A 27,555-nucleotide genomic window follows, 5' to 3' on the forward strand; every position below is an offset into this window, starting at 1 on the left:
CCTCACGCACGGGAAAAGCAACCGCGAGCACGGTGGCCGCGAGGTTTGTTTCGTTGACGCGTGAACCTCAGGAAAATGAAAATTGTGACCTTAAATGTCACTATACCTATACGCTGAAAACAAGAGATCTCTATAGAAAAATACACGCGTAATAAAATCATCCAAGTACGTTTAAGTTAACAAAACCTAATTTCGATGCATATGTGGTTCCTTGAATCTGCATTAGAGGGCTGTACAGTCGACGAAGTCAAAGCAAGGCCACTTAAGGCATCTGGCAACAAGAGGCGGTTTTGGCGCGAAATATCTGGCGCGCAATCAGACAACGCAACAGCTGGCTGCGTTGGACGTGTGAGGCGCACTCCTATGAGCATTTTCATTTAAAAAGACTGGAGTTCACGCACTCGAGCTCTACGAAACTCCTTTGCTAGTCGGCTCGCCACTTCGATCAATCCTGAAATTCGGGAGCGCGAAAATAACTCGGTAAGACATGGAAACTGCCCCTGGCACTGCTGCGGCCGACGCTGGTGACCAGAGGTGAGACGTGCAATTTTTCTGCTGAAATGCGTGCTTCACGTAACGGGAAAGTTTTGCTTATTTTGTGCGCTCACTTTGATTGCTGGTAGCGCGCTTTTTTTTTTCGCTAAATGTAGCCCTCAAATTTGTGTGGGTGTTACAATCGTGCTCATAAGCGAAATCGGCATCAAATTGTTTTTTCCAGTTTTCCTAATGTGAAATTACTTGAGCGTTACAATCGGGGGCGCGCTAGAAACGTGCAAATACAGTAATTTTTCACAATGAAGTCATGGTTTAACACTTTCACCTTTCTGATTAAGGTGTTTTGATTATTGTGAAGGGAGTGTCTAGCGTTACGTCTAGACGTAATTGTACGAGCCGTTGCAGTTACGTCTGGACGTAAGAATAACGAGTCTTAAAAGTTCCGTCCAGCGTGGCAATACAAATACAGCCCGTTAGACCTCCCGAGCCGATTGGCCTCAGTGGCGCAACGGCTAGCGGTTCGTGCTCGGAACTGCGAGGACGTTGGTTCGAACCTCGCTGCTGCTGCTTTTTTTTTTTTTTTTTTGTCTCAGGTGTTGCTGAAGTCTGTTGCCAGAGAAGCGCGACGCGGCTGTTGGGTTACGTACGCCTCCGCCTGCCCCGAAGGGGCAGGCTGCGCGGGCTAAACAGCGCGTGGCCGCGACAGCGGCCAGTAGCGCGTGACCGTGACCCTGCCAACCGGCCATTGAGCGTTAGCGAAATGGCCGCACTCGCAAAGCGAGGGCGAAGCCACGATTAGGTTGCCGCGCCCGAAGGGCGCAGAGGGCCTTCACTGAGCAACAGGAAAATAATGTACTCACGTTTGTGTAAAGCCACATGACTAGAGTCCCTAGATTTTCCCTGCTCTTCAACAGGGAAAAATCTAGGGACTTTAGTCTGGACGTAACGATAGCGGTGACTACAGTTACGTCTGGACGTAACCCTAGCAACAGCCTATTGTGAAAAGTGCGATATCATGAGGTGGGTGTGAAGTCCGCAAGCTGCTGCTTTCGCGTATTGGAGTGTCTAGCGTTACTTCTAGACGTAACGACAGGTGCCGTTGCAGTTACGTCTGGACTAGAGTTACTGTATATGCTACCTTTAAAGGTAGCATATACAGTAACTCTAGCCTGGACGTAAGAATAACTGGTCCCTATCAAAACGCCGAAAATCAAAAGGCCGAACGTCGGAACGACGAAAAATTGAAATGCCTAAAACGTGAAATGCCGGAAAATCTAAACGCCGAAACCACATGAAAAATAAATGACGCGCTCTGTGACTACCGCTTGTTCGTTTTCCGCCGTGTCACTGTCCACTGACACGAACCTATAGCTGTTCAACTTGTTCTGCAAAAGCACCAGTATCAGCATATTAAACCGATATAAAATTTCGTATTTTTTTATCTGTTGTAAAAGTAGACGTGCATATCAGTTGCAGAGGATGGCTCTTATGGGTCAGCAAAAAAAAAAAAAAAAGCAACGCTGTCCAGCGTTCGGCGTACAAAAGCAGCAGCAATGCGCGGCTGTTGTGGTGTGCTCCCAGAAGAGAAAAGCAAAACTTAGCAGCAAAGACGGTTATGTTTACGTGTGCTTGACAAAAAAGTACGCTCCCGACACTACTGGAGGTGCGAGAAGCGAGGCGAATGCAACGCTAGAATGATCACCGACCTTCCTGGAGACGGTAGTCACAAAATCGTATCGAAAAAAGTGCCCCATGCAAGCCATGCTCGGGATGTCTGTAGAGTGATAGTTCTTCGCACTCAAGAGCGGATCAAAGCTCTGGCGGCGGCCTCAGGCGAGGCCCCCGTGAAGATCGTGCAGCAAGTCACGGCAAGTGTACCAGCGTCTTCAAGGCAGCACCTTCCAAGTGATGAAGCTTTGCGTCAGGTTGTAAGAAGGAAAAGGAAAGCGGACTGCCCACACGAGCCATCTGCCGTGCAGGAGCTCATCGTCGAGGGCGAGTTCCGCACAACCTTAGATGGCCGTGAGTTTCTGCGACGCGACTGCACCAGCCCAGATGGAGCTCGACTCCTCATTTTTTTCACGGACGAAAACATCAGGAAACTGAACGACGCTCCAATCTGGCTCATGGACGGAACATTTAAGACTGTGTCGCCGCTCTTCGAACAGTTATACACAATTCACGGTTATCTTCATGGCCATGTGTTCCCTTTTGTTTACTGCCTAATGACTCGACGAACCCAGATGGCATACGAGGCGCTCTTCGAGGAAGTGCAGAACTTCGCCGCAGATGTGGGACTTGCACTAAACAAAAAAACTGTGAGTACAGACTTCGAACTGGCTGCACTCAACGCTATTCGGACGTTGCTCCCGTCGTCGGACGTGCATGATTGTCTGTTCCACTTGTGCCAATCAGTATGGAGGAGAGTGCAACACCTAGGACTGGCAGTGCTGTACAAAAATGATGTAGATGGCTTCGCCATCAAGGTGAGGTAGCTCGCAGCCCTTTCGTTCCTATGCGTCCTTGAAACCACTCTTCCCGCAAGAAGCCTCTGACTTGCTGCGATGGCGGGAGGACAACTACCTGCTTGGGAAATCACGCCGCCGTGTTGCCGGAGGTAACTCCACCGTGATCACACGTAGTCCGCCGATATTCCCGCCATCTCTTTGGAATGTGCTTGCCCTCACCCAGGACGGATTTCCAAGAGGCAACAACGCCGTTGAGCATTTCCCACCAATATTTCCCACCGACGGTGGGAAATATTGGTTGGTGCACAACACGTAAGCGTCCTCCGCCTCATCACCACCATGAAAAGGGAGCAGGCCAGAGTCGAAGGCGACATCGAGGGAGCGATCAGAGGCCAACCCCGCCACTTACAAAGCAAGAAGCAGAAGTTACGTGAAAGTCGTTTGGCAGCTGCTGTGGCCAACCGAGACAATGTGGATGTTCTAAGTTTCCTACGAGGCATTGCACACAATTTATCTGTATGATATGAAATTCAATGAACAAGGAAATATATTCCTGTTTTCGAAGGGCTGGTGAAAAGAGGGCGAAAGCGCATGCAACATCGTACAAAGCTGGCGGAACCTTTATCTTGCCAAGATCCATTATCTTCCGCTATAGCTGGGTGATGTCGGCATTTTGATCTTTCGGTGTTTTGATTTTTCAGCATTTTAAATTTTCGGCTTTTTATAGTTTCGGCATTTTGAATTTTCGGAGTTTTAAATTTCGGCATTCCGATAATTTGTCATTTTGATTTTCGGCGTTTTGAATGCCACCCAAGAATAACGAGATGAGTAGGTTTGAAAAGTGTTGCAGGCCCCTTTGAAGTGACCATTTCAGTTAAGGACAATTTTGTTGACCGATCACAGGCGTATTTCTTTCTGTCCACCTTTCCCGCGGCATGTCTCCCGATTTCAAAAGTCCTTACACTCTAAGAAAAAATAGAGTATTTGGGGAGTATTTTTGCCACACAACAATAATAGTCATCTGGCTTGCTCGCGTTTCCTTGTCGCACATCGCAGTGACTATTCTGTGGTCCAGACCATAGCGTTTCCTACAATACTTACTAGAGGGAACTCTGGCGCTAGTGTCTATGGGAGCTGCAACGCATAACGCTTCAGCCAGCATGGGAATGATGGGTAGTACACAAATTTGTCTAAACTTCATTCTTTCGAACCTCATCAAACCTGGTCACGAAGTTCACAACGGTCTATTCTTTTATCCGAAACAAACGCCAAAACACAGCAATAAACAAAGCCACAAGTACGTTTGAAGCTGCAAGCACGAAGACTAGGCAAATTTGTGTACTACCCATCATTCGCATGGTAGCTGAACGATCGCAGTGCCAGAGTCCCCTCTAGTTAATTTTGGGAAACTCTATGGTCCAGACCACAGGATAAGCTGCAGCTTTATTCTGTGGACCAGACCACGAAATAAAGTGCAGTGTTATTTTGTGGACCATACAATAAAGTTGTGCCACTGGTTGTGCGCTGTGGGCCGCGCAGAGTGTACCGTAGCCCAAGCAGCCCACCTCTCTTGACGATGGCTTGTGCACCAGACCACAGGATATAGCCCCAATCAGGGCCGTAACTAAGGCGGTTCTGACGCCCCCCGAAATATTTTCATGCTTTAACTTGTTGGGTGATACTAAAATACTTGCACGCCTTCTGCAGCGAACACCAGTTGGCAAAGGTAGCTGTTCTACACACAAACACCTCTAGAAAAAAATTCCTGGGTATGGCCTGGCCTTTAATCTATTATGTGGACCAGACCACAGGATAAACTGCAGCTTTGTTCTGTGAACTACACTGCAAACTAAAGTGCAACTTTATTTTGTGGACCACACCAAAGAGACTTAACTTGTGCTGTGGACCGTGCGCACCAGACATCGCTGTAGCCCAAACAGCCCACCTCTCTTGACGACAGGTTTCTCTCACAAATTGGAAGGGTTTATTCTGTGGTCTAGTTCACAGAAGAAACACTGTGCCCTTCTCTCTTGACAACAGCTTCTCTCGCGAATCGCAGTATTCGCTCGCAGTTTTGTGAATAAGTCCGGACGGACAAAGGAGGTCATTTCCGGGCATAGTACACGAGATAGAAGACTCTTTTAAGTGAAAGGTTCGAAATGCGAAGGCGAAGCCCACTTTTGGCATGCTTGCTGGTCTGACATGCCAAAGCAGGTAAACTTGTTGTGAATTGAAGCAGCAGAAAGAAGGCATGTAATAAAAAAAATGGCAGCGGTTCTAAAAATTTCTTGACCTGATCTATCGCATGTGGAACACTTAAGTCACTTTCACCACAGTACATTTGTGTCATGCAAAAAAAAAGTGCACTAATCTCTGCACGGGGACTCAAATTTTGAGTGGTCCCCCCGATTGTGCGAACACTGCCACAAATCTCCCGAAGAACAACGTTAACGCCGCCGCGAGAAGGAAATCATGATGACAAAGGGCGACGCTACTAAAATATTCTGGCCCTGATCTATCGCGTCAGGACACACTTCAGTCACTTTCACCGCAGTGCATTAGTGTCACGCAAGAAAAGTGCATTGAGATTGGCAGGGGCTACTTTAGCTGTTTCTGTAACGTTTTCAGACGTTGACGACCATACAAGTACTCGTAATTATACGGCGCGTGCAAGTGTATGTGACAGTGTGCTGTGTCCATTGTGAGAACTGGTAAGTTCTCGCCAATCTTATTGCGCTTTTTTTTTTTTTTTTTTTTGCTTGACACAGGTGTAATGCGGCGAAAGTGACTTAAGCGTTGCGTACTCAATGGATCAAGGCCATAAAATTTTATATACGCTGTCATTTGTTATTGTTTTCTTTTCGCAGTGGCATAGCATTCTTTTTCGGGTGATGTATGGCCGCGCCCATTCAGAAGGATGGCTCAAAATTCGAGTCTCCCGTGCAAATGTTAGTGCACTTTTACACATGACACAAGTGTACTGTGATGAAAGTGACTTCAGTGTTCCGCACGCGATAGATCAGGTCCACGAAATTTTAGAACCGCCGTCATTTGTTATCATTATATGCCTTCGTTTTGCTGCTTCCGTTCACAATAACAAGTTTATCTGCGGCTGATATGAATACTCGCATATGACAAAACATTGGAATCTTTCACGCATACGCCAACTTTCACAAAGCTGTAGTCAAGGGAGGAGGGAGCAGTGCCTGTTCTGTGGACCAGACCACAGCGAAGAGTCCCACCTCCACCCCCTTGCTCCATCAGCTTAATGGTAACTTTTGTCATTGAAATGGCCAAATAAAATGCATGCATTTCTTTATCATTTTCTGTTCATGTAAACTAAACTTTGTATGGATGTTTAACCAGTCAACACAGTACCTACTGGTGTCTATAAAGGGCATGGTATTTGTGCACTTGGTGGTTCTTTCGGTGCCGAATTTTCTGGAATTGACTACAGTGCAGGAAGTGGCATCATCATCTGTTTACATGTCTGGAATCTATTATTAAATATTCATTTGACAGACTTCATGTTTTTCATTAGTGCCATTCCTATAACACTTTTGATGAATAGTTAGCTGCAGGCCATGTTTTCACGGTTGTTTAATTACGTTAAGTCATATTAAAATGTGTGCTTCTCTTATAAAAGCAGCCCAAAGAAACTGACGTGCTTGTCAGATTGAAATTCGAATACATTTTCTGAAGCACCGTGTACGTTTGACAATGATCATAGAAATATTTGGGTTCTAACTATGTAACTTAGCACAGTAGCACTAATCATTCACACTATACTTGTCATTGCATGTGCCATGAGTCACTGTACTTCAACTTTGACACTGTAAAATCTTGCCTCTCAAAGGTCAAGGATTATCAGCAAGGATGTTCTAATGTTTGCATATCTCTAACAACATATTGAATATTTTCCTATTTGATTTGGTGCTTAAATTGAATACAGCTAAAACTTGATTTAATGAAGTGATAAACACACTCTAATTATTTCGTTAAATTGGGAAGTTTGTAAAGTCTAGAAAGACATGTCTCGGACCTTCAGTATCTAAAATTGTAACGTAGCGACACCAGAAGGCTACCACGGCATTGTTTTTGCCACCAACCCATGCCTACGCATGTGAAAAAACCGCCATAGCATCCCGAGGGTGTGGAACCCCCCATGTCTGGGCAACGCAGCCCAGATAGTCATGTAAAGTTACGATAAGCTACCGGTACGCAAAGACGCTGTTAACAGACATGGTGATTATGTAAGCAAGTTGCTAGGAGACGATCAGTGCTATCTCTCGCATAAACCATGAATAACAAAAACAACCACCCTAGTGCCATCTCGTATATAAGCTTTACTAACTGCGAGTCCGTGCATGGGCATGGCATGCAGCCTCGTGAAAATGAAGTTACAGCCACAAATAGGGCGCCTTGATGTTATAACGTGATAGCATTAGAGCGGCTGCACAAAGAAAAATCCGTCTGTGCCAAAATTGGAATGAAATCACCACTTCTTACTCATTTATTTCAGAAAAATTATTGTTAAATCAGGTTTGGCAGCCTAGCTCGTTCCTTTATTCAGGACAATGACAACATTGAACCCAAGGGTAATTGCTGGGGAATGAAAATTTCTTCATTACATTGGGAACTTCGTAAAATGAGGTTTCGCTAGATCGAGTTTTACCTGTAGTCACTACTAAAATACAGAATACTCTTCAGATAGTTTTTCAGTACTTTGTGTTGTTGACTGCGACATTTGATGTCGCAGTCAACATGGACAGTTCTCACAGCAGTGGACAGCATGTTGTGTCATTCAGACAGCTTCTCATATCTGGCTAGACCACGGAGCAAGAATTTTTGAGGAGGCGAAACTGCGCTCGTTTGGGCGTCCTAATAAAGTCTTGGAATTGGGTACAGCACTGACGTGCCCTCTGCTGTAAGAGTCTGCTAATGGAGAAGGAAAAACACATGCGTCGCGCTCTTCGACGAAGTTTGCCGGTTCAAGGCCATTCAGCGGCGTTTGCGCTTTACGCCCAAGTGGGTGTGTTTCTTGTGCGTCCTTGCAGGCTCGAAAATTTTTCGGTAAATTAACGGGAAAAATGGCATCACATACAGGAAAATTACCTGAGTGAGATATCTTGTAGAACGTGAAATCTTTTAATTTTTGATAACGTGAACTTGATAGGTTAGGTGTAATTTTTAAGGCGAAAGCCTTAGATGCCTCATCAAACACGAAAATTTACCCATTCCGTGTTGGCGGCGTCAACATGAGTGATGCGAAAAATCGTCACCACATGACGTCACAGATCGCCAAAATTTGTGAAGTCATGATAGCGTCACATGACATGACGTCATCACATGATATCGTCTCTTTGCACTGCCTCCGTGATCGGTGGGCCGAGCACGGAGACAGTGCAAAACCAGGTCAGGTGCAGAAAGCTTTTGCGCGGGGGTGGGGCAGGACAGCCACATCGACTGAACAAAAAAGAAGATGGCTTTCGCCTTTGAGTAGTCTTAGTCTAATGCATAAGGGACCCTGTGAGTTTTTTCAATGAATGATGGGACTTGCTCTCCGAGAAGTGCTTCTCGCAAACGTAGTCACGAGGTGTGAGCTCTTGATCTTTTCTTGGTATGGCACGAGCCCACACTTTCAACCTCACCGGGTCCCTAGGAACTTCGAAAGTAATTACCTTTTGCTTGCAGGATGCGTACCCACTGTTGTAGTTCGGCATGACACATTTCCGCCCCATCTTAAAGGAGCACTGGTGGAAATCTGCAAAGTGCTCTCCTTTGTTCACAGCAATACTTTTTTCTCCATGCCTTTGTTGCGGCTTGAAAAGCGCGTGCAAGGATCGAAAAGCCAGCGCTGCCAGCACAATGGGGAAGCCACTGAGCGCGCTAAAAAGACAGAAAGCACTTGCTGAAAACCTTGACTCTTTGAGAAAAGCACCTATTATTATTTATTTTTGGTAAAAACACCTACTTCACCAAAGTTCCGGGAGCCCCCCCCCCCCCCCCCCCCCCCCCCCCCCCCCCCCGGCTACGGGCCTGGTGTAAGTGGTTGAATTTACAAACTGTGTACTTATGATAGGGAAAAATTACTTTTCCCACATCGCACAAAGCTACAGAGGGAATCTCGAACAACAATAAATTTTTGCGTAGACTAGAAGCTTTCTTTCTGAGAAATCCAGTGGATTTCCTTTGCACCTTTGGCTTCGAAACTGGCATGCATTCTGAGCCTCCACAGAACTGATTTGCCATGTTTATTGCCCAGTTATAGGTTCTATAATGCTCCCTTTATTCTTTTAATAAGGCATGCTTTTCATGTTCGTGTTAATAACAGAGGTTCTACAGTGTTGCAAGTACAGGATGCAAAAAGTGTTTGATATTAATAATGAGAAGGGCTGTGCATTATTCATAAATATTCATAAATCAAGTATTCTACTTGATTTGCATGTCTCACTGTTAAATTTGATTTCAAAGACTTATTCGCACAGCCTGAATTATCAGTCCTTCCCATAAGAATCTGATATTTTCTTCAACTATCTGTCACAATGCGTATTCAGGCAGACTGCTACACATAGTGACTCACCTTACCTTATGTGTCTTCTCTCAAGAGTATTGCTCCATGCAAGGTTATCATTTTTAGCTAACATATCTGTTATCTCACTTTGGACTCGGCCATCAATAGCTCCAAAGCTATCTTCACCTCTAGGCACAGACCCTAAGCTCATTTTTTTTTAATTATTCCCCCCCCCCCTTCAATGAATGTGCCTGTAGACGTTGTGAGAAGCATAACCAACGCCTCCTATAAAAAAAAACTATGCCTGTGACGTGAGCCGCAGAAGCGCTGCCCTACCCTTTCCGTTGTCCTCCTTTCCACTCGGTACAGTCGCTAGAGCCTCTCGCGGCGAATTCTTGCAACCTGCAGTGGCGCGTCGCCGCGCCGCCGGTAACTCGAGCTGACGACGCGACGCGACATCCACTCCACTCACCCTTGCCTGTCCTTGCCCTTGCACGAGCGGACGACATTCGTGCTACATATTGCAACGTTGAGACGCTCTTAGACGAGGTGACTTGAGAAAACACTAGCCGTAATGTGGACGAACGTGTGGCCATAAACGTACTTCCGGCAAAATTTCTTGAGTGGTCGCGAAAGCAGTATATGCACGGTTGAGCGTCGGCGGAAAGAATGCCAGCATTAGTGAAACCAACGGAGGAGTTGATCGAAACTAGAGCGCGAAGAAACTCAGTCTCGAACGCACTAGCGACGCGGCGCCATAAACGAGCTGAAAACGATGCTGTGCAAATAAACAGACATCGACAAAAATAAACGCATGAGGCAAATGCTATACAACGCCCGTTCTTAGGGAGCTTTTTTTTCGTGCGTTTATGAAAAAACGCCAGGCGCTACGGAAAGACGAACACATGAGAGAAGAGACGGGACAGGCGCTGTTCTCTCACGTGTTCGTCTTTCGTAGCGCGAAAGTCAAGATCTTAAAGGGACCCTGAAACGATTTTGACAATTTTGTACGAACACATTGAGCCGGTAGAGCAAGTCCCAAGGATCATTTACAGATCGATTTAAGCTCTGTGCGTAAACTGTGTTATTTATTACAAGGCTTTAAAGCTGCTTATCGCCACCGATCACAGCGGCTCAGCCAAACGCGTTTTCAAACCGCCCACTTCCAGTGCACGTCGTATTGGAAGCGCGACGTCACGCAGGCGGCTGATCTGATTGGATATGTCCAGTACACGTCACTGAACCTCCTGTGGGCAGCGAGCGTCGTCTGCCTGTGTTACAACGTACTTCGTGTTGACGTGAGCTGAGCGACAGTGTTTATCTCGAGGTTTCTTTTCTTGGACATGATTAATTGCCCTAGCCGTGTTGTGTACCACATATCTAGCAATTGGTGACATGTAAAGCTGCGACATCGTGCAATGTTCGTGAGGCATCTGGCAAGCGGAATCCCTTCAGCTCGATCGTTGCTGCAATGAGCGTCGCGCTCTCGCTATCCGTTCAACGCCACGATCCACGTTTTTGTGGCTGTAACTTCACCCCTGAAGACGCAACCACATTGCCCGAGTTTGAGCTTATTGGTGATCGTTCTCGAATTATTTTTGTTTGTCCGCATGCTTTTGCAGATTGTCGCCGTACAGGAGAATGAAATAAGATGTGCTGGTAGTGTGGCGGCACCTGTCGGAGCAGATATCAACCACTCCGCGAGCTTAGTCTTTGTTGGGCCTCTGAGATTGCGCGCATCCCGTCGGCGCACAATATCTGAGGCCATGACTGGGCTAAGCTCAAACCGTCGAGTGCGCTCATGAGAGGGCTGCGATCGCCGACGATGTCAGGGTGTCTGTGAGTTGAGGGTGCAAGGCAATGGTGAGGAGGAGGGTATAGATATAAATTCCGTAGCGGCCTTGGTAGACAGTGCGTCGCTTAATTTCTGGTGCGAATGATTTGGGGATGCTCCTGCCTAAACGCTGACAAAACTTCAAAAAACCGTTTCAGGGTCCCTTTAAGTGCTGACCAACTCTCCCATCAACAAGTGCTTACTAAATAAAAAAAAAAAAAGTGTTGCGGGCTTGACTTTCCACGAGATACCATCGGACAGCAGTTTGTGTGACCAGTGGCTCAAGGCGATTTCGGGAGAAGACTGGGTGCCAACAAGTAACTTTGTAGTGTGCAGTCTTCACTTTCGCACTACGGCCTGTTTTATCCATAGCTGCTTGTAGGCCTTCGCAGATTCGTGGACTGTGTGCTTCCTCATCGGAGGTCGGTCGCAAAGCCCCTTGAACTTCACGTTCACAGGATTGTGAAAGAGCTTGTGTGTGGCTTACCAGTGTTGAACTGTGCAAACACAGACTCCGATCACCTCAAAGAGCTGCTGCTGCTAATTGCCAGAAAGTTTGAGGCCGCTTTAAAGAGTAAGCGAGAAGAACGCTGCCGCCAAGCGACTTCCCTGTCGCGAAAAGTTCCCAAGTTCTAGCCAAGCTTTATGCAAGGAAATGACTGATGCTCCTCCAGCGCACATCAGGAACGCGCGATCAACCGCCCGCACAAAGCAGCCAGCTGCTGCCGCTGCACCGACACAATGTTGCCGACACCATCGCTCTCGCTGGCTCAGGCGGTACAGTCGCTGGCACCACCACACGGCGCCCGCTCGAAACGTGTGGCAGCGTTCCTCCAGTGGCAAAGCTAGCGACGTCCCAGGCATAGTTTTTTTTATATAGGAGGCGTTGGCATAACCTTAAGGACCACTAAAAGTTGTCGAATCCTTCCTTGTGACTTATGCTATAATGTCCGTATTTGATTACCTTGAAATTAAAACGTAAATGCCCTGTGACGTATAATTGTCGCGGGCGCAGCCACTCGGAGATGGCACTATGTGTACCGCATCACGTGACTATACTCGCGGACAACTTTTCTTGGCAATGAAAGGAAGGCTAGAGCGACTAACTACGCGTGTGCTACCGCTGAAGAATATAGTCCCACAATTGCGTCCGTGTTTTCTGCGTGAGAATAAAAAAAAAAAAAACATTACTTTATTTTTTACGGGGCGCTGTTTAAAAAGAGGGCCAGCGCGCACCAAGGAGGTATTTATATTTGTTTTACTTTATGCCGTGTCATTTCACGTTTTTGCGCTGGCGAAAACGTCGCACCTTTTACGTGCACCTCACAGTCAAAATGGTGTCTTCGTCTTCAGGTGAGCGCTCGTCACCTTCCAGCTTTTCCGACGGCTCGGTGAGGGAGCTTGTGACGAATTTCACTAAAAATGGCTGTCTATGCCTGTGACAGCCACTCGAATAATGAAACGGCCGTCACAGGAGATACGGAAGGTTCACAAACCAAAACTAATTTTGAAACGCGCGCTGAACCGGACTACTTCGCGGAGCAGTACATGTGCAGTAGCTCCGCCCCCATAGCCTTTCTTTCATTGCCAAGAAAAGTTGTCTGCGAGTATAGCGGAGGATCAGGCAGGAAGATGCTCTCTGGGACCTGAGTGTGTGATCGTGTCTGTTGAGCTAACATGTAGCCGCGCGTGCCCGCGTGCTTTAATCCTTAAGCCATTAAACAGTTGTCGTTATCCGTCTGCTCGTTCGTGTGCTCTGTTCTCGACCACGACAATAATTAATGCCAGCGTCATGGTCACATGCGTTAAATCATCAGTGACATTGAGGAGTACGCTTGTTTAATTGGGGTGCTGGGTGAATGAAGGAATGAAACAATATAGCTGCTGCATGCCATCTGTTTGCTTGGGTGGCCATTTTTGCACTGCACACCCATCGGCACGTAACCATGAGTGTGTTCAGATGCAAGCAGTCTGACACAGTGAACTATGCGTGAACCAACGGGTGGCACACTGTGTAGCACACACTGAATTTCTTCAAATGAAAATTAACTGCTCTACAACTATAAAAAGAGTTTTTATGTTGAGTTATCATATATATCAGTATTAGTTCTTCCACAGACGTCTCCAAAAATAAACAAGAGCTTAAACACACACTTTTTCTCCACATCCCCATGACCTGCCATGGAAGCTTAGCAGGTAGGGTTTTTGTGCTGCTAAGCTCAAGGATGTGGGTTCAGTTCCTGGCCATAGCGGCTATATTTCAATGGGGGCGAAATGCAGGAAAACCTGTGTACTTAGATTTAGGTGCATGTTTAAGAACCCCAGGTGGTCGAAATTAATTCGGAGTTTCCCACTATGGTATGCCTCATAATTATATCGTGGTTTTGGCACATTAGCAGTTATTGTTATCCATGTCCCAATGCTCCCTACTACTTTTTCTTTTCTTCCATGTTTTTTTTGGATTTTGGTGGCCATACCTTCAGTGAGGTGAAACATCAAAGAATTTTTATTCATTGACTTTGGCTTGTAGACTTCATCATTCATATAGAAGCACTTTATTGCTCATGAACTAATAATTGCTATTTTTACCTCACCAGGAAGGAAATCGGCGACTTCTGGGATCTCCATGAGCGCCTAGAACATTCTTGGGCTAACATTGTGGAAAATAGGTATGTGGCCTATAAATAAATGCCTATCATGTATTTATTACCTGTGTTGCATCCGGTTTTACTACTTTATTACTTTTTATGGAGGCGAAAATGCTTCAGGCCTGTGCACTTAGGTTAAAGAACCCCAGGTGGTCGAAATTTCCGGAGCCCTCCACTACGGTGTCTCTCATAATCATATCGTGGTTTTGGGACGTTAAACCCCAGCAATTAATATTTATTACTTGATTAGTTTTTTAGCAGTACCGGTTATACCATATCGTTTATGCTATTGTATAACCATTTTATGTTAGCGTACTATGATTGGAAAACGTTTTAGATGCTCGAGTTGCTTGATGTATACGTCAATCTAATGATTATAGTGGTTAATACGAGCCTTGCAGATCAAAATAGCTACGTTCCGACCACAAAATAACCGTTTCAGCTTGAGAGTTTTAACATTTACAGTATTCTGCTATACGCAAAGGTGATTGTGGAATACTGGGTTATCAAATGATGGTATCACCTTGTGATGCTTCGTCTAACTACAATTATAGACACGTTCACCAGTTTTCGTCGATTGTCTTCGGCAAAAAAATTTTAAAAAGGCAATGCATTTGGAATTGCGCTGCTGCCGGAAATTTGCAGCAGCAGTGAAGTGGAATACACTTGTTTACTACTATAATAGTTCAGTGCTTGCCTGGTTAATCTCTGCGCCGCCAGATGGTACCACTTCTGCAGCCACTCACATTCATGTCCACGGTCACCCGGTAAAATGCTAATGCTAAGAAGATTTCAGATAAACTAAAACTTTCTAATGCTGTTTCGGGAAGAATGCATATGCTTGTGAATAGTGGCATCTAACATTGCATCGATAGGATTGATGAACTTTAATACAAGCCAAGTTAAGTGCAAGCCATCTTTTGCACGGTATGCAGGTTATTGTATGTGGATAGACTCATATATATATGCGGTACGAAAGTTTTTCATATGGTTTTCCACGCATGGGCACTATTCAGCCAGTGCAGTATTTCCTCACTTACTGTATGGTAAACTGGCACACCCTAGTTTTTTGTTCAGAAGTGCTGACAGTTTATATCACTATTCTAAAAGCTCTCTGATAAGCAAAGCTAAATTGCAAACCTTCAGTGCCTCTAAAGGCACCTCTGGCACATGGATTATGACACTGGAATAGGTGGCACAAGGTATAACCATTCGTAGCACTTAGCTTGTGGAATAAGGCACTTATAATTCTGCATGATGCAGACTATTACCAAAATAATTGGCAGAACATTCTTTGTCTGTCTCACAGCTATAATGTATGCAAATGGAAGTGTATTAGCCAGAAGCCAAAAAATGCATCACTTAGTGTAAATCCAGAAGTATTGAGTATTCATCTGTAGCTCTATTGAGTGTTGTAGAAATACCAGCTTTGCTGGCATTGTCTAATTTTCTTATATTTGCTTGAATTCTAAGTTTGCCCATTTATATTGGGTGTGGCGACATGCCATGGTGCCATCTTCTGTGAGTGCGCCTTTGACATAGTATGAACGGTAATGAAATGCTCTCCTCACATTCTAGCTGTCAGAGCTCAAACAAAGTGCCTGCACAGGTGCCCGCCTAGACAATTCTATAAGTGGCTTCAAAACAGGGGAAGTTAGTAGTAACAGTAATTTGACTGGGCCTAGGCAAACTGTGAATGCAGAATACTATATACATGTGCCACATGTATGTCTCTAACCGCCTGTATGCTCACATGGTTGTTTCCTTAACTTGGTGTATATATGCCATGACTGGCATAGTATAGCATTAGTGCATGACGAACAAGAATGAAAGGTCATGACTTGAACAACATGACATGTCTGTTATATGCATCAGGAGACTCTCTCCCTCAATCACATGTGGCACATGCCATGTTTGGCGTATTGAGCACATCACGGTGGAATGTTAGCCTTTACAGTCTGCATCAATCCAGGAACAGCCAAAATAAACATCGAGAATTTTATAAGAACACACTTTCCGTGGGTTAAGAAGAGAAAGACATATTAACGTGCCCAGTAAGCCCAAGTTAGATGCACAGTTATGGAATTTACACAAAGGCAGCTTCTCGCTGACTGCTTCACATGGCATCGAATGCACAATGCATAGGATCTGCCAAAAATTTTTGTGTTGCACAGTGTACACTATAAAATATCTGCTATTGTCATCTCAATGAAGCATTGTACACATGTTCGAGTGGTGCACTTGTATGCTATCATGCAGTACTGGCTATGTGCATTCAAAGCCTTCTCTCTCTCTCTCTCCTTCTTAGGCAATTTTTTTTTTAAATCACCTGTCAAGGACACTCCTTTGGGTTTGTTCAAGTAGAGGCAGAGACAATGGGTGCAGGACAAACTGGAATAACCATGTAGAAATTGGAACCAAGGTGTATTGAAGCCCTCTTTGCCCAGCAGGAATCCTCAGACTATATCGGTTTCAAGACATCCAGTATCAAAATGTGCTAAACTATCATCATTAAACACAGCGCAATAAACACTGACACAGAATATTGTTGCATAATATAGAATTAAATTTCCTCATTGCCAATCACTAGATGTCCTCTTTTCTTTCGTTTTGGATCATGTGTCTGTTTTTCATGAGTGTATATGCGTGTGTGTTCTTCAATAAATCTGAGTTGATAGTTAGCGCTGTGTAGTGTGCAACTTTTCTGTGTTCATGTTTTTTGCGCTGCGTTTAATGATGTTATCGTACCAACTCGCCCAGCAAGACACCGTTCTGGTGCTAAACTATGCATTCACGTTGAAGTTATCATTCTGAAAGCTATGTGTTCTGTTAAAGGAGTACTGACATGATTTTGAGCCATTGTAAAAGGGACATTTTTCATTTCCTTGGCATGCAGTGTTAAATTTCTCCATACACCGGAGCCAGGAAACATGTATAAAACATTTTAGTTTGATGTGAAAGTTTTTGTATCCTAGCATCTGCAAGCCATACAAACAGCAATGGACGTTATTATAACGACTTAACACAGTTCACTGGGTTTGCGAACTCTGCATACTGCATGTGCCCAAATTGCTGTTGGAATTGCCGGATGGCAAATCTCTCATCGTTGTTTACGTGCACAACATGCAGCTGGCAACATACGACAGATACTACTGCTGCAAAGACATTGCAAGTTGCTGTCTCCACGTGACTTAGACCTACGTCAGATTGTTTTAACATGTCACTTTGAATTGAAACCACCTCCTTGATATTGAAACCGAAAGTGGTTCTTTTAAGGTAACAGAATAAAAATATGTTCAAAGGCACCACGAAACCCCTTTTGGAGGTTCTAGACACCAGTGTTCTTACTTAGAGCCACAATATGAAGATTCCTAAAATTCGTGTCAGCGCTCTTTTAAACTTTTCTGAAACTATTAGCAGGAATGACGACATACTCAACACATTTTCGAGGTCTAGGTATCAGTATTGGTGCTAGATTCCTGCTAAAGTGGCATGACTTCTCAACTGTTTAATTTGACAAATGCTTTTTTTTTTTTTTTCTTTCCAGAGACAAAGCAGCAGCAAACAAGCAGAATGCATTAGCGCGGCGCACGTGAGTTTCATTTCCCTTTATTACATAACGTGCCTACAGTTATGTGCCATTTTAAGTGAAAGCTTGTAAAATGAAAAAGAAATGAAAGTTTGCTTGCATCTCTTAATTATGCAGTTCACTGCACAACTAAGGCTTTGCAGTTTATCACGTTACTCCTCTTAGGTAATTACTAGAGACCGGATTTTAGCAGGCAAATGCCTATTTTGTTCCTTGCATTCCTATCGCGTCACTTTGATGTATATGCATGAACCATACTTTGTGTATGTTTGTGCGTGCATTTGTATGTGTGCATACACGCATGCAAACCTGAAAAGTTTTGGGGGGAGGGGGGGTTAGGAGGATTGCACATCCCCCCACCTGCTACACCAGTGGTTCACTGACAAGAGAGGAAATGGCTCTACGCGATTCAACCCGGACAATAGGAGAAATCCCTCCCTTCTGGTCTTTTAGCGATCTGGCTATCTGCTCCTGCTCTGCCCTTCTCAGTCATGCCAAAAAGACAACCAGGAGTTTGTTGATTTAACAGTTGTAAGGTCGCACTCGGCGTGACCCCCCCCCCCCCCCCCCCCCCCTTTTCTACCACTCATACGTTCCCGAGCTGAGGGGTATGGAGAAACGCCCTCCTTCCCCGAGAGCGGCCTGCACGGACTCACTCCCCCGCCCTTTCCTGGAACCCAACGGCAGGCGTCAACGACCCCATGTAACGAGGAAGCATGCTGGGAGGAGGGAAATGAGGAGCCGCCGAGGAAGCCACCGACTCACTCCCCCGCTCCTTCTTGGAACATAACGGCAAGCGTCAATGACCCCATGCAACGAGGAAACATGCGGGGACGAGGGATAAGAGGGGCCGCCGAGGAAGCCGGGATCGTCTTTTTTACCTACGAGGAGAGCTCGCCGGCTGGGCACCGGCACTGCTGCTTTACGCCCCACTGTGGGCCATTCTCTTTTTGGCTGCCATTTGCCATGTAAATAGTCCTGACATAAAGTTGTGTTGTAAATCGTTCCAGCGGTGAAGGCGTCTTACTCCGGAGCCACTTCCCAAAGACGGCGGCGATCACCATCGCGAAGCACGGGCCCGGCGTTGCTTCGCCACGAAGAACCCGTCCGATTTTATCCCAACGTTGGACAAAAAAAAATTACTACAGTGGACACTTGACTCACCATGCAGAACACAGGAGATAGTGTTCTGCGAACCGTGCGGGACAAAGCACAATTGCACGGCTGTATTCAACTGTTGGCCCCTTTGTGCCATCTTAAGCAATAACATTTTTGTTTTCCTGACGTAGATAGAGGTTGCGCACATCTTCGTTTGAAATTATTTGTATTTATGTGAAAATATATTGTGCCTATATTTACAATTTTGGAAGCCTAAAACGAGCCGTTCTAATGCCTAAAAATACAGCCTCTAGTAATTACCATATTTACTCTAATGTAACGCAAGCTTTTATTCCATATTTTTGCTGCCTAAAGCCAACCCATGCGTTACATTCGAATACCAAAACTACTGTTTTTTTTTTCCTGGACACAATGAAAAGTCTCGCCTCGCGTTACACAATTGATTTGAGAGATGTTTGTGTTCGTCACCGTAATAAGTCAACTGCTCCTAACAACATGGCTTGTAGTGAGAAAGTGAAGATTCAGAATAGGAATGACAATCGCCTCCTTCCAAGACGAGGAGATGCCGCCGGAAAACCAGATGGCATTCTAGACAAGGCAGCGTTCTAGACAAGTTGGTAATCTATTACTTGCAACAAAAAAGACACGGACATAAGAGGAGACACACCCAGTGCAAACTTTCTACTAATTTATTGAGCTACTGAACTGGTTTATATATTAAAACAGTTATGAGTCGAATGATGCCACCGCCAAAAAACTCGGTCCTGTGTCGGTGAGGGCCAGCGAAGTGAAACTAATGCAGTTATCACCTGGTTTATAAATCACTTCAGCCTCGGTGATTTGGCGAATAAGCTGTGTCCTGCCACAGGGCACAATCATGCAAAGGTCAAAAGTAGGTTTACAAGCCACAATCCCAACAATGAATTGCCAAGAAACCACCGGTGCCATTTTAAGTGAAGCTTTTAGGATTCGCAGATTTCAGTGGCGGCGGCATATGCGAAAAAGTTGATGCCAGCGAGCGTGCGGAAATGCGGCCCTCGAAGGTGTGCCTGTCACATGCGTATGCTCCGTTTTCCAATAATTGATGCTCTCTCGATCGTGGGCTTGTTGGCGATCAGTGGTTTCCGATATGGCACATGACCGTCATTGTTGCCTTAGCAACTGAAGTGTGGCGCTGCTAAGCACGGGTATGAAAGTCCAGTTACCGGCATGGAGGAAGGAAACAGTTAGGAGGGAGCATTGCAAGATAGAAAGAAAACTAGTACGTCAGGCACACACATGCCAAGCTTTGCTTGCCCTCATTTTCCCTGGAGGGCAAAGGCTGCTGAATTTATTTGTGTTATTGTGTTGTTCACGTAGCCAGTCATTGAGGCAGTGCCGCTTTGCCCAATGTATTGTTTCCTACGTGAAAGTGGGAGGCTGTACACCACACAGTCGGCACACTCAACAAACTTGTTTCGGTGCCACTTAGTGCACTTCTCAGGCAGGACGGCATTGGATTCGTCAGCTTGCATAGCTTCCCAAGTTTGTTAGGAGCAGAAAAGACCCCTTTCACGTTTGCCTGCTGTGCTATCTTTTTCAGGTTATGAGATATCCCATGCATGTAAGGTACTACGTCTACGGGGCATTTGATGGAAGTAACATCGGCAACTGGCTTTTGCACGCTGGGTCGCGTTTCTCTTAAAATGGTTTCATGAAAGACACCAGCACTAGCTTGGGATATACTACCAAGGACAAACATTCAGTTTGCTGCTGAAAACTTGCACCCACTATGTGGTAGCACGGCTTTCTAAGGACGTTCTTAAAGCACAAACTGACAATGGCCCACCTGACAAGCTTGGAATGAGCGGACGTAACGGTAGAAGTGGTTTGTTGGCTTACGGCCCGTACAACCAGCACATGTGGCTATCCTGAAAGCTTAGCCTGATTCTCTTGGCGGCGGCATCGTTTGACTCGTAACACTTTTTAAATTTTATTCCATGTACGCGCATGCGCAGTCTATACTGTTTCAATAGATAGATCAGTTCAGTGGCACAATAAATTTTGCTGAAAGTTTATGCTGACTGTGTCTTCTCGTATGGCCATGTCTCTTTTGTTGTGAAATCATACTGAAGAAAGTAAAGGTAGTGTAAATGCGTCTAACCCCATGAAGGTAAAATTTTTGCACCCCATGGACCATAGTGTCTCTCTCTCTCTCTCTCTCTCTCTCTCTCTCTCTCTCTCTCTCTCTCTCTCTCTCTCTCTCTCTCTCTCTATTTATTTATTTTTTTTTGGACTGAGCTATTTGGGGAAAATTTACCCAGATTTTTTTTTTTTTTTTTGTAATCATAGTGACAAAAAATATTTTCCATAGGTATAGATGCACAGCTTATTCATGAATATACAAAACAGAATTGAGAAAGAAACGTATATTATTGATAAAAATGTATGTTCAAAGGAATAAATGTGTTTCGCTGACCTAAAAAATTCTCACACCAAGGAACAATGCACAGGCACAGTACCATCATTCGTATACAGCAGCATAGTTTGTTTATACAGTAAAGGCTTGCTCATTCGAACTGACGGCTTGGTCTCGGCACAGCCCTGTGTATTTCTATGGGGGAAAACTCCCGATAATTCGAGCACGTCGGTATCCACAACGGTTAATTCAAACTGGGAGCCCCCTGGCTTTCATCGCTCCTTGCAGAAGTCTGCCCAGAGTGATCACAATGTGTTGCAAAACCAAACCACATTTACTAGAGATGCAAAACAGCAGAATTTCTCCGCAGATGAGAATTCGGACGCTGCACTGGAGCTCTTGGGTAATCTGCAAACAATGCTCATGGAGTTGCGACAGAAGAAGTGCAAGCAAATGCATACTGCTGATTACTTTTAATTTTTATTGCGTTAACTCTGCCATGTAAATGAGCATGTTTTTGGAGCATATTTTAGCATTGTATATTTCGACATTAAGGCTCACTGCTCACATGAATGCATGTCGCAGCTTGTTTCTGGCGTATCACTGACTGATCAATTAGCTCTGTCCGCTGTTACAGCTCCATGAACTTAATTTGCGAAATCACCTGCCACAAATGTGTAGTATTGCCGAATTCGTGATAACGAGTCCAGAGATGACTTCTTTGGGTTCTGCCCACACAGTGTGGCACAATGTCCGTTCATTTTTTTCCCCCTTCGTTTATAGCCTCCTTCGAGTTCGAATTAACGAGCTGTTGCTGTACCAGCACCTGCCTGCGAATAGCTGACATCGCACCCCTTTGGGCAGTGAACGAGCCAGTGGTTACCCTTTGAGAGATTAGGAACGACGTAGATGCCAGTTTTTGCGAACGAAACAAACCCCAACTCGCCACCATGCGCACGCATGAGCGATAGCCAATGAGCTGGCCTAAAGAAACTTTGGAATGAAAACTGAAGGGCAGCGGCACAAGGGAAAAAAATTCCCTGCAGTGCGAGTCACCACTTTCCAGGCAAAGCAAAAAACAAGTTGGAAAAGTGGCACATTTTTCAAGTGTACAGATGGCGCTGTACATATACAGGGGCGATGGAAAGAAACACTAATAACATGGCGCGTAAGTGCTCCGCTGTTTGCAGTTGTTTTCATAGCGCAGCTACTTTGGTGGCAATGAAAAGACACTAGAGTTGTCCTTGAATGTATCGTGGATGACTCTAAAAACTTTTCATTACCAGCCAGGCTACAACCGCTTAAAAATATAAATGCGAACAGCAAAGTGCGTAGATGTCGCACTGGTCGCGTTTCTTTACATCGCGATAGTACATCGTTGACGCTCAGAGGATTAATTTAAGATTGCTTCTGTTGTGAAGTACTCTTTCACTTATGTATTTTTGAATATTTTTGTAACTATGTTACGCTGGCTAATGGTTGATGTGCTCGACCGTGCAGTCGCAGTCCTGACGTACAAATATACGAGACAGACCCTCAGGTGCTTGGCAGGCGTCTCAAGCAAATAGAGTATGGCAAGAGTACCGTAGGCTACGAGCGTTACTGTGCTGCTGTACCCAGGTAAGTTATTTCAATGTAATAAACCACATATAAGAACCTTTTAAGTCGGTTAACTGGGATACACATAATGCTTGTAGTATTTACATCAGTACTAAAATCGTGCTCTTTTTTTTAAAGGCTAAAACTAATAACTGTAGCAGTGCTTTTAGCGTATTATTTCAAATTGATGCAGACATCCAGGTCATGCTGAACATAGCAAGATATCTTAATTTTGCACATGATAATGCATCAATGAACAAATCCTATTCTTTAAAATGATCTTGTGAAGAAGTTTCTATTAGTTGCAGAGTGCTGGTTCTTGTCAACAAAATTGCTGCTGCTAAGGTATCATTCACATAGGAGAGTCCTAGTGCTTAGGAAGAAAATGTTTCGCTTTCACTTGGTCCGAGAGCACCTGAGCTCACTACTTTTACGCCCACTAAGGTGGCAAAGTGAACGGAGTTGTAGTGTTGTCACTTCTGCCTGCTTGAATCTTTAGTGTGAGCACAGCCTAAGATAGTGTTTTTACAACACAGGAAAAACCGAGCCAAGCACCACCCACGCACACCAAACCGCTTCTTGAAGTTCAGCCGAAGGTCATGGGATGCCCAGATCCGCATTTGGCGCAGGCAGTTGCACATCTGGGATCCCCCAAAAGAACACTCGGAGGATGCAACTGATGAGCAGCGAAGTAGTAGGTGTGTAGCGTTTCTCTTCCCGCAACCACTGTGCTTGGCACCACGCATCGGCAGATCTTAATGAACAGTTTAATTTAGCTCTTTTGCAACAAATTTTTTACTGTCGACGAGTGATAATTTGGATGCCTTCACAGCTCTACCACATGAACTCCTGAAATTTTAAGCTTTGAAACCCTTCACAGTCTTAATAGACCGATCTCACCAGACCATCTGTGCATGCACGAGTTTCCGACAGTGGCACTGCCGCCATCTTAGTTGTAGCTCTCTGAGCACTGCTGGTGCGGCTGCTTGCTGCGTATTTCAGGTATATTGGCGTTTTGCACCAATCCTCGACACGCAAGACGATTGAACACAGTGGAAAACTGTGTCCGCACCTCCAATGTATGTTATTTTATTTCAGGTTAAACTAACCTTAGGTTAAACTGCATCGTAGCGCTAAAAGAAAAAAGAACAGTTGATAGTGCTTACAAGTGACGAGGTCGTCTCGTTGGGTTGATGAGCTTGCGTCGTTTTGCTGAATAAATATTAGGAATAAAAAAAAAAAAGAAATCACGTTCCCGTCGTCATGAGAGCAAATATCTTCTTCAGTGAGCGCAAGCGACACAAGCTACAGTAGCTACAGTATCCGGGAAATAACTTGCCCAAACTGCGTAGAGCTCTCCGCTATAGCGACAACAGGAGAAAAAAAAAGGCTTATTGCGCCTTTTTTTTTTTTTTTTTTGTTGAGGCGACACTTTCCATGTAGACTGTGTTGTCAACGCAGGACTTCGATCACAGTAATAAGTTAAACGTGAATGAAATAAAACGGTCGCCGTGAAGCAGGTTAGAGGTGCGTCCGCTGAACGGTGACTGGCCGCTCATGCCGTTTGCCAAAGGTTATCACAAAAATCTCGTGAGTGGCATACAGGTTAATAATCTATGCTCACAAAGAAGTTCAGCTTTGCTACCGCTGTTGCCTGCTTTACGATGCATTCACAATAATATCGCATATTGAAAGGAATAGGGAAATCCCGGTGGCGGAGTTGGCTGCGATGCTGGCACGGCCGAGTTTTTGCCGTGTGTTCCACGGCGCGAGCTGTACACAGCTGCAGTTATAATCTTGGCTTGTATTACAGGTCTCATTCATGCTAGACGCTTGACAGTCGTCATCGCATTTGGTGAGAGGTCGGTTTAGGTTTCCCTATATATTAAAGCGATCTCTGTTGAGCCCTGAAAGGACATTGCATCCAATCTGTCGCCGCTGGCGGCGGTCGCCCCGGCAAGGGGATAGAGCTCGCGTTATATGAAATTTTGCTGTCGCTGATCGGTCCATCGTTTGCGCAGCAAGGTTGTTATGACGCAATAGGGCACTGCGAAACCACGATGCATCATGCACAGGGAGTTCACAAACACGTTGAACAAGGAAGTGCGCAGTAGTTGCCTCTCTGTCCGACTTAGTTGACTGTCGCACACATTCCTGTCAGAGCTTGAAATCCTTTGAGAACACGTAAAATCCGAGTCCTTTTGCTTCAGGCTCCTGTTGTAGCATCCCAGCACACAGCACATCAACCCAACCATTGCAATTCATCCAAATAAGGCCGCTAAAGCTCGTTAATGCAGCTCGCCAATGCACCAGCTGTAGGCAGCTGAACATACCGAGTACTACAAGTATACCGGCATGCACTGCGGCAGCGGTGGCGTAGTGCAACTCGCAGTGAGATCGGTCTATTGCAGGTTCAAAGCAGCATTAACGAAAGCCACCGCTGCCGTTATGATTTTCCTGCATTATCGATCCACTAGTAGCTATACCTGTTCCGAGAAGTCAGCTTTGCTGCATTGCACTATAGTGCTACGTGATCAAGCATACGCAACATGTTGCAGTGCAACCAAACAAGACTGAAGTTCAGGGGAACATAAAGGCTTCAAGTGATGAAAAATCGTTGAACAGGGAACGTCACTGGGGCCAACCTTTCGACAAGAGGACTTTTCTTGTTGCTGCTCTGAGAAGACAAATTCGCATGTCAAAACGTTGGCTTCAGCGACATTTCTTGTTTGATTTTTCATCATACTGCAGTGAATGATACCAAGAATAATAGGAAGGGACTTGTGCTGCAGAGCATGTTTGATGACTATATGCACTACCTGCCATCCCTTGTTTCAAGCACTGAGGCACCTAATAAATGTGCTTGTAAGCCTTCAACAAACCTGCATGCTTTTTTTTTTTTTTTTTCCCGCTTGCAGACTGGGAAGTGCAAAAAATATCTGACGCCTGTAATTCCGGTATTTACTCTAATCTAATGCACACATCCCATTTTTTGCAGGTTTAAAATAAAAATATGACACTTCCCTATTTTGCCGATCACAAAGGAGAGAGCGGGAGAGACAAGTACAATTCACCTTCATAAAATATGAAATTTATTTTTCTGGAAGTTTTTTTCTTCTGTGATCCAATGTTGCTGATGATTTTCTGCAAATGCATTCAGCCAGTATAGTTAGTCCATTTGCAGACTGATTTAAGCTCTATGCGTAAACTGTATAATTTATTACAAGACTAAATCTGCGAATCGCTGCAGATTGCATCGGCTCATCCAAATAAGTTTTCAACCGCTCACTTCCATTATACGCAGCACCGGCAACCGATCTGATTGAATATGTCCAATCTATGTTGCTCACCATTTTTCCAACCTGTGACCAAATGCTGTTCATAATATTGAAAACGCTTTATAATTTGTTTTGTTTAAAAAATGCAGTAACAGGAAAAAGAATAGTACACAATCACAATTTACTGCCAGGCTTAAGGGCATCCAGTGGATAGCGAAATTTGTCAGCCTGTTGCGTTACAATGTGCTCTATGTTGACGTGAGCTGTGTGACTGTGTTTATATCGAGGTTTCTTTTCTCTGACCCTAGCAGTGTTTCAGGCTGCAAATGTAGCGATTGACGACATGTAAGGCGCATAAGGCAACCGATGAGCGGAGTCGCGTCAGCTCGTCGGTGCAGTAAGTCTCGGGCTCGCACTATCTGATCAGCACCAGGATCCCTGCGTCTACGGTAGTAACTCCACCCCTGGTGACCCTCAAAGGGTTGATGAAATCATCAATTGAAAAAAATGTTATATGAGTGATTTTGATCTTGCTTGTGTATTTACACAGTAAATACTGAAGTGCCCTTTTTTCTTTTGTATTTGCAGTCCTGATCTCAATGATGCCGATATTCTTCTTGACGAAGATGTTGAAGCCCTATTGTCTGAAACTGACTTTTCTACAAAACCAACAGGGGAAGTGGTAAAGCAGCTGGACTTCAAATAAGCGTTTTTTTTTTTTACTCTTTTTAAATGTATTTCACTGCATAAGGTCCTGTAGAAGTGGCGCGTTCCTGCTGTATCATCACATTTTATCATTTTACAGGTATACATTTTATAGCCCCGAGTATATGGTGTGCTTTCATGTACGGGAGTTTTTATCTGGTTAGACAAATAAACATATGACTATGCAATGACGTGGAATGTTACACATCCCTGAACATATATTTTTGCACTTGATAGTTTTTCTTGGCACCACAAAGAGATCAGGTATCAGATATTCTACAACGCTTTTAGTTGGGCACAAAGATGAATCTGAATGGAGGCACAAAAGCGGTAGTCACTTGATAAACTGTGCACTACAAAAAATTGTGCAATACTTGGCTCCAGAATTTCCACTGAACATGCTTTCGTGCTGAAGCACTTTTCGTCTGAATATACTTTGGGCGGCTGCACTTACGATGAAATAACTGCATGCACAGGTATTTTTTTGCAAAAAAATTAATTGGGCACCTTATAAACACATTGGCGTAACTAGATAACTAGTTAGGTGCTGCACACTGGAGAATATATGTACTACGGTCATATAATAAGTGAATTTTTTATCCTAGTGGCACATTCCGGTCACATGCTTTCCCTCGATTGCACAGTGTGCCGTGCGTTGGGTGCAATAGGACCTTGCCACACGTTAGACATTTTTCACACCATCACACAGATCGCAACTTTTCACTTGGAGTGTGTCTGTAATTGCTGTCACAATAAAAGATGGTTAGCAAGTCCACTGACTCGTGCTGCAGCATTACGAGTGCATCACAATTTATATAGTACAGTAGTCTCGTAATATTTTACAGCCAATATTTATTGCTATTCACTGTATATTTGTAAAAATAATTCTTATTGCTAATATTTCTATG

General features: G+C 44.7%; 1 protein-coding gene across 1 annotated transcript; it reads left to right on the forward strand.

Annotated features, from left to right (window-relative positions):
- The first annotated feature begins 296 nt into the window (after positions 1-296).
- LOC119379287 (oocyte-specific histone RNA stem-loop-binding protein 2) lies at positions 297-26,835 on the forward strand. Its single transcript, XM_037648553.2, has 6 exons — positions 297-534; positions 13,909-13,980; positions 17,507-17,551; positions 22,566-22,685; positions 23,201-23,362; positions 26,531-26,835. The coding sequence occupies exons 1-6, from the start codon at positions 488-490 to the stop codon at positions 26,646-26,648; spliced, it is 564 nt and encodes a 187-aa protein (XP_037504481.1). The 5' UTR covers positions 297-487; the 3' UTR covers positions 26,649-26,835.
- Positions 26,836-27,555: the final 720 nt, after the last annotated feature.

Source organism: Rhipicephalus sanguineus, chromosome 1 (genome assembly GCF_013339695.2).
Source record: "Rhipicephalus sanguineus isolate Rsan-2018 chromosome 1, BIME_Rsan_1.4, whole genome shotgun sequence".
Lineage (NCBI taxonomy): Eukaryota > Metazoa > Arthropoda > Arachnida > Ixodida > Ixodidae > Rhipicephalus > Rhipicephalus sanguineus.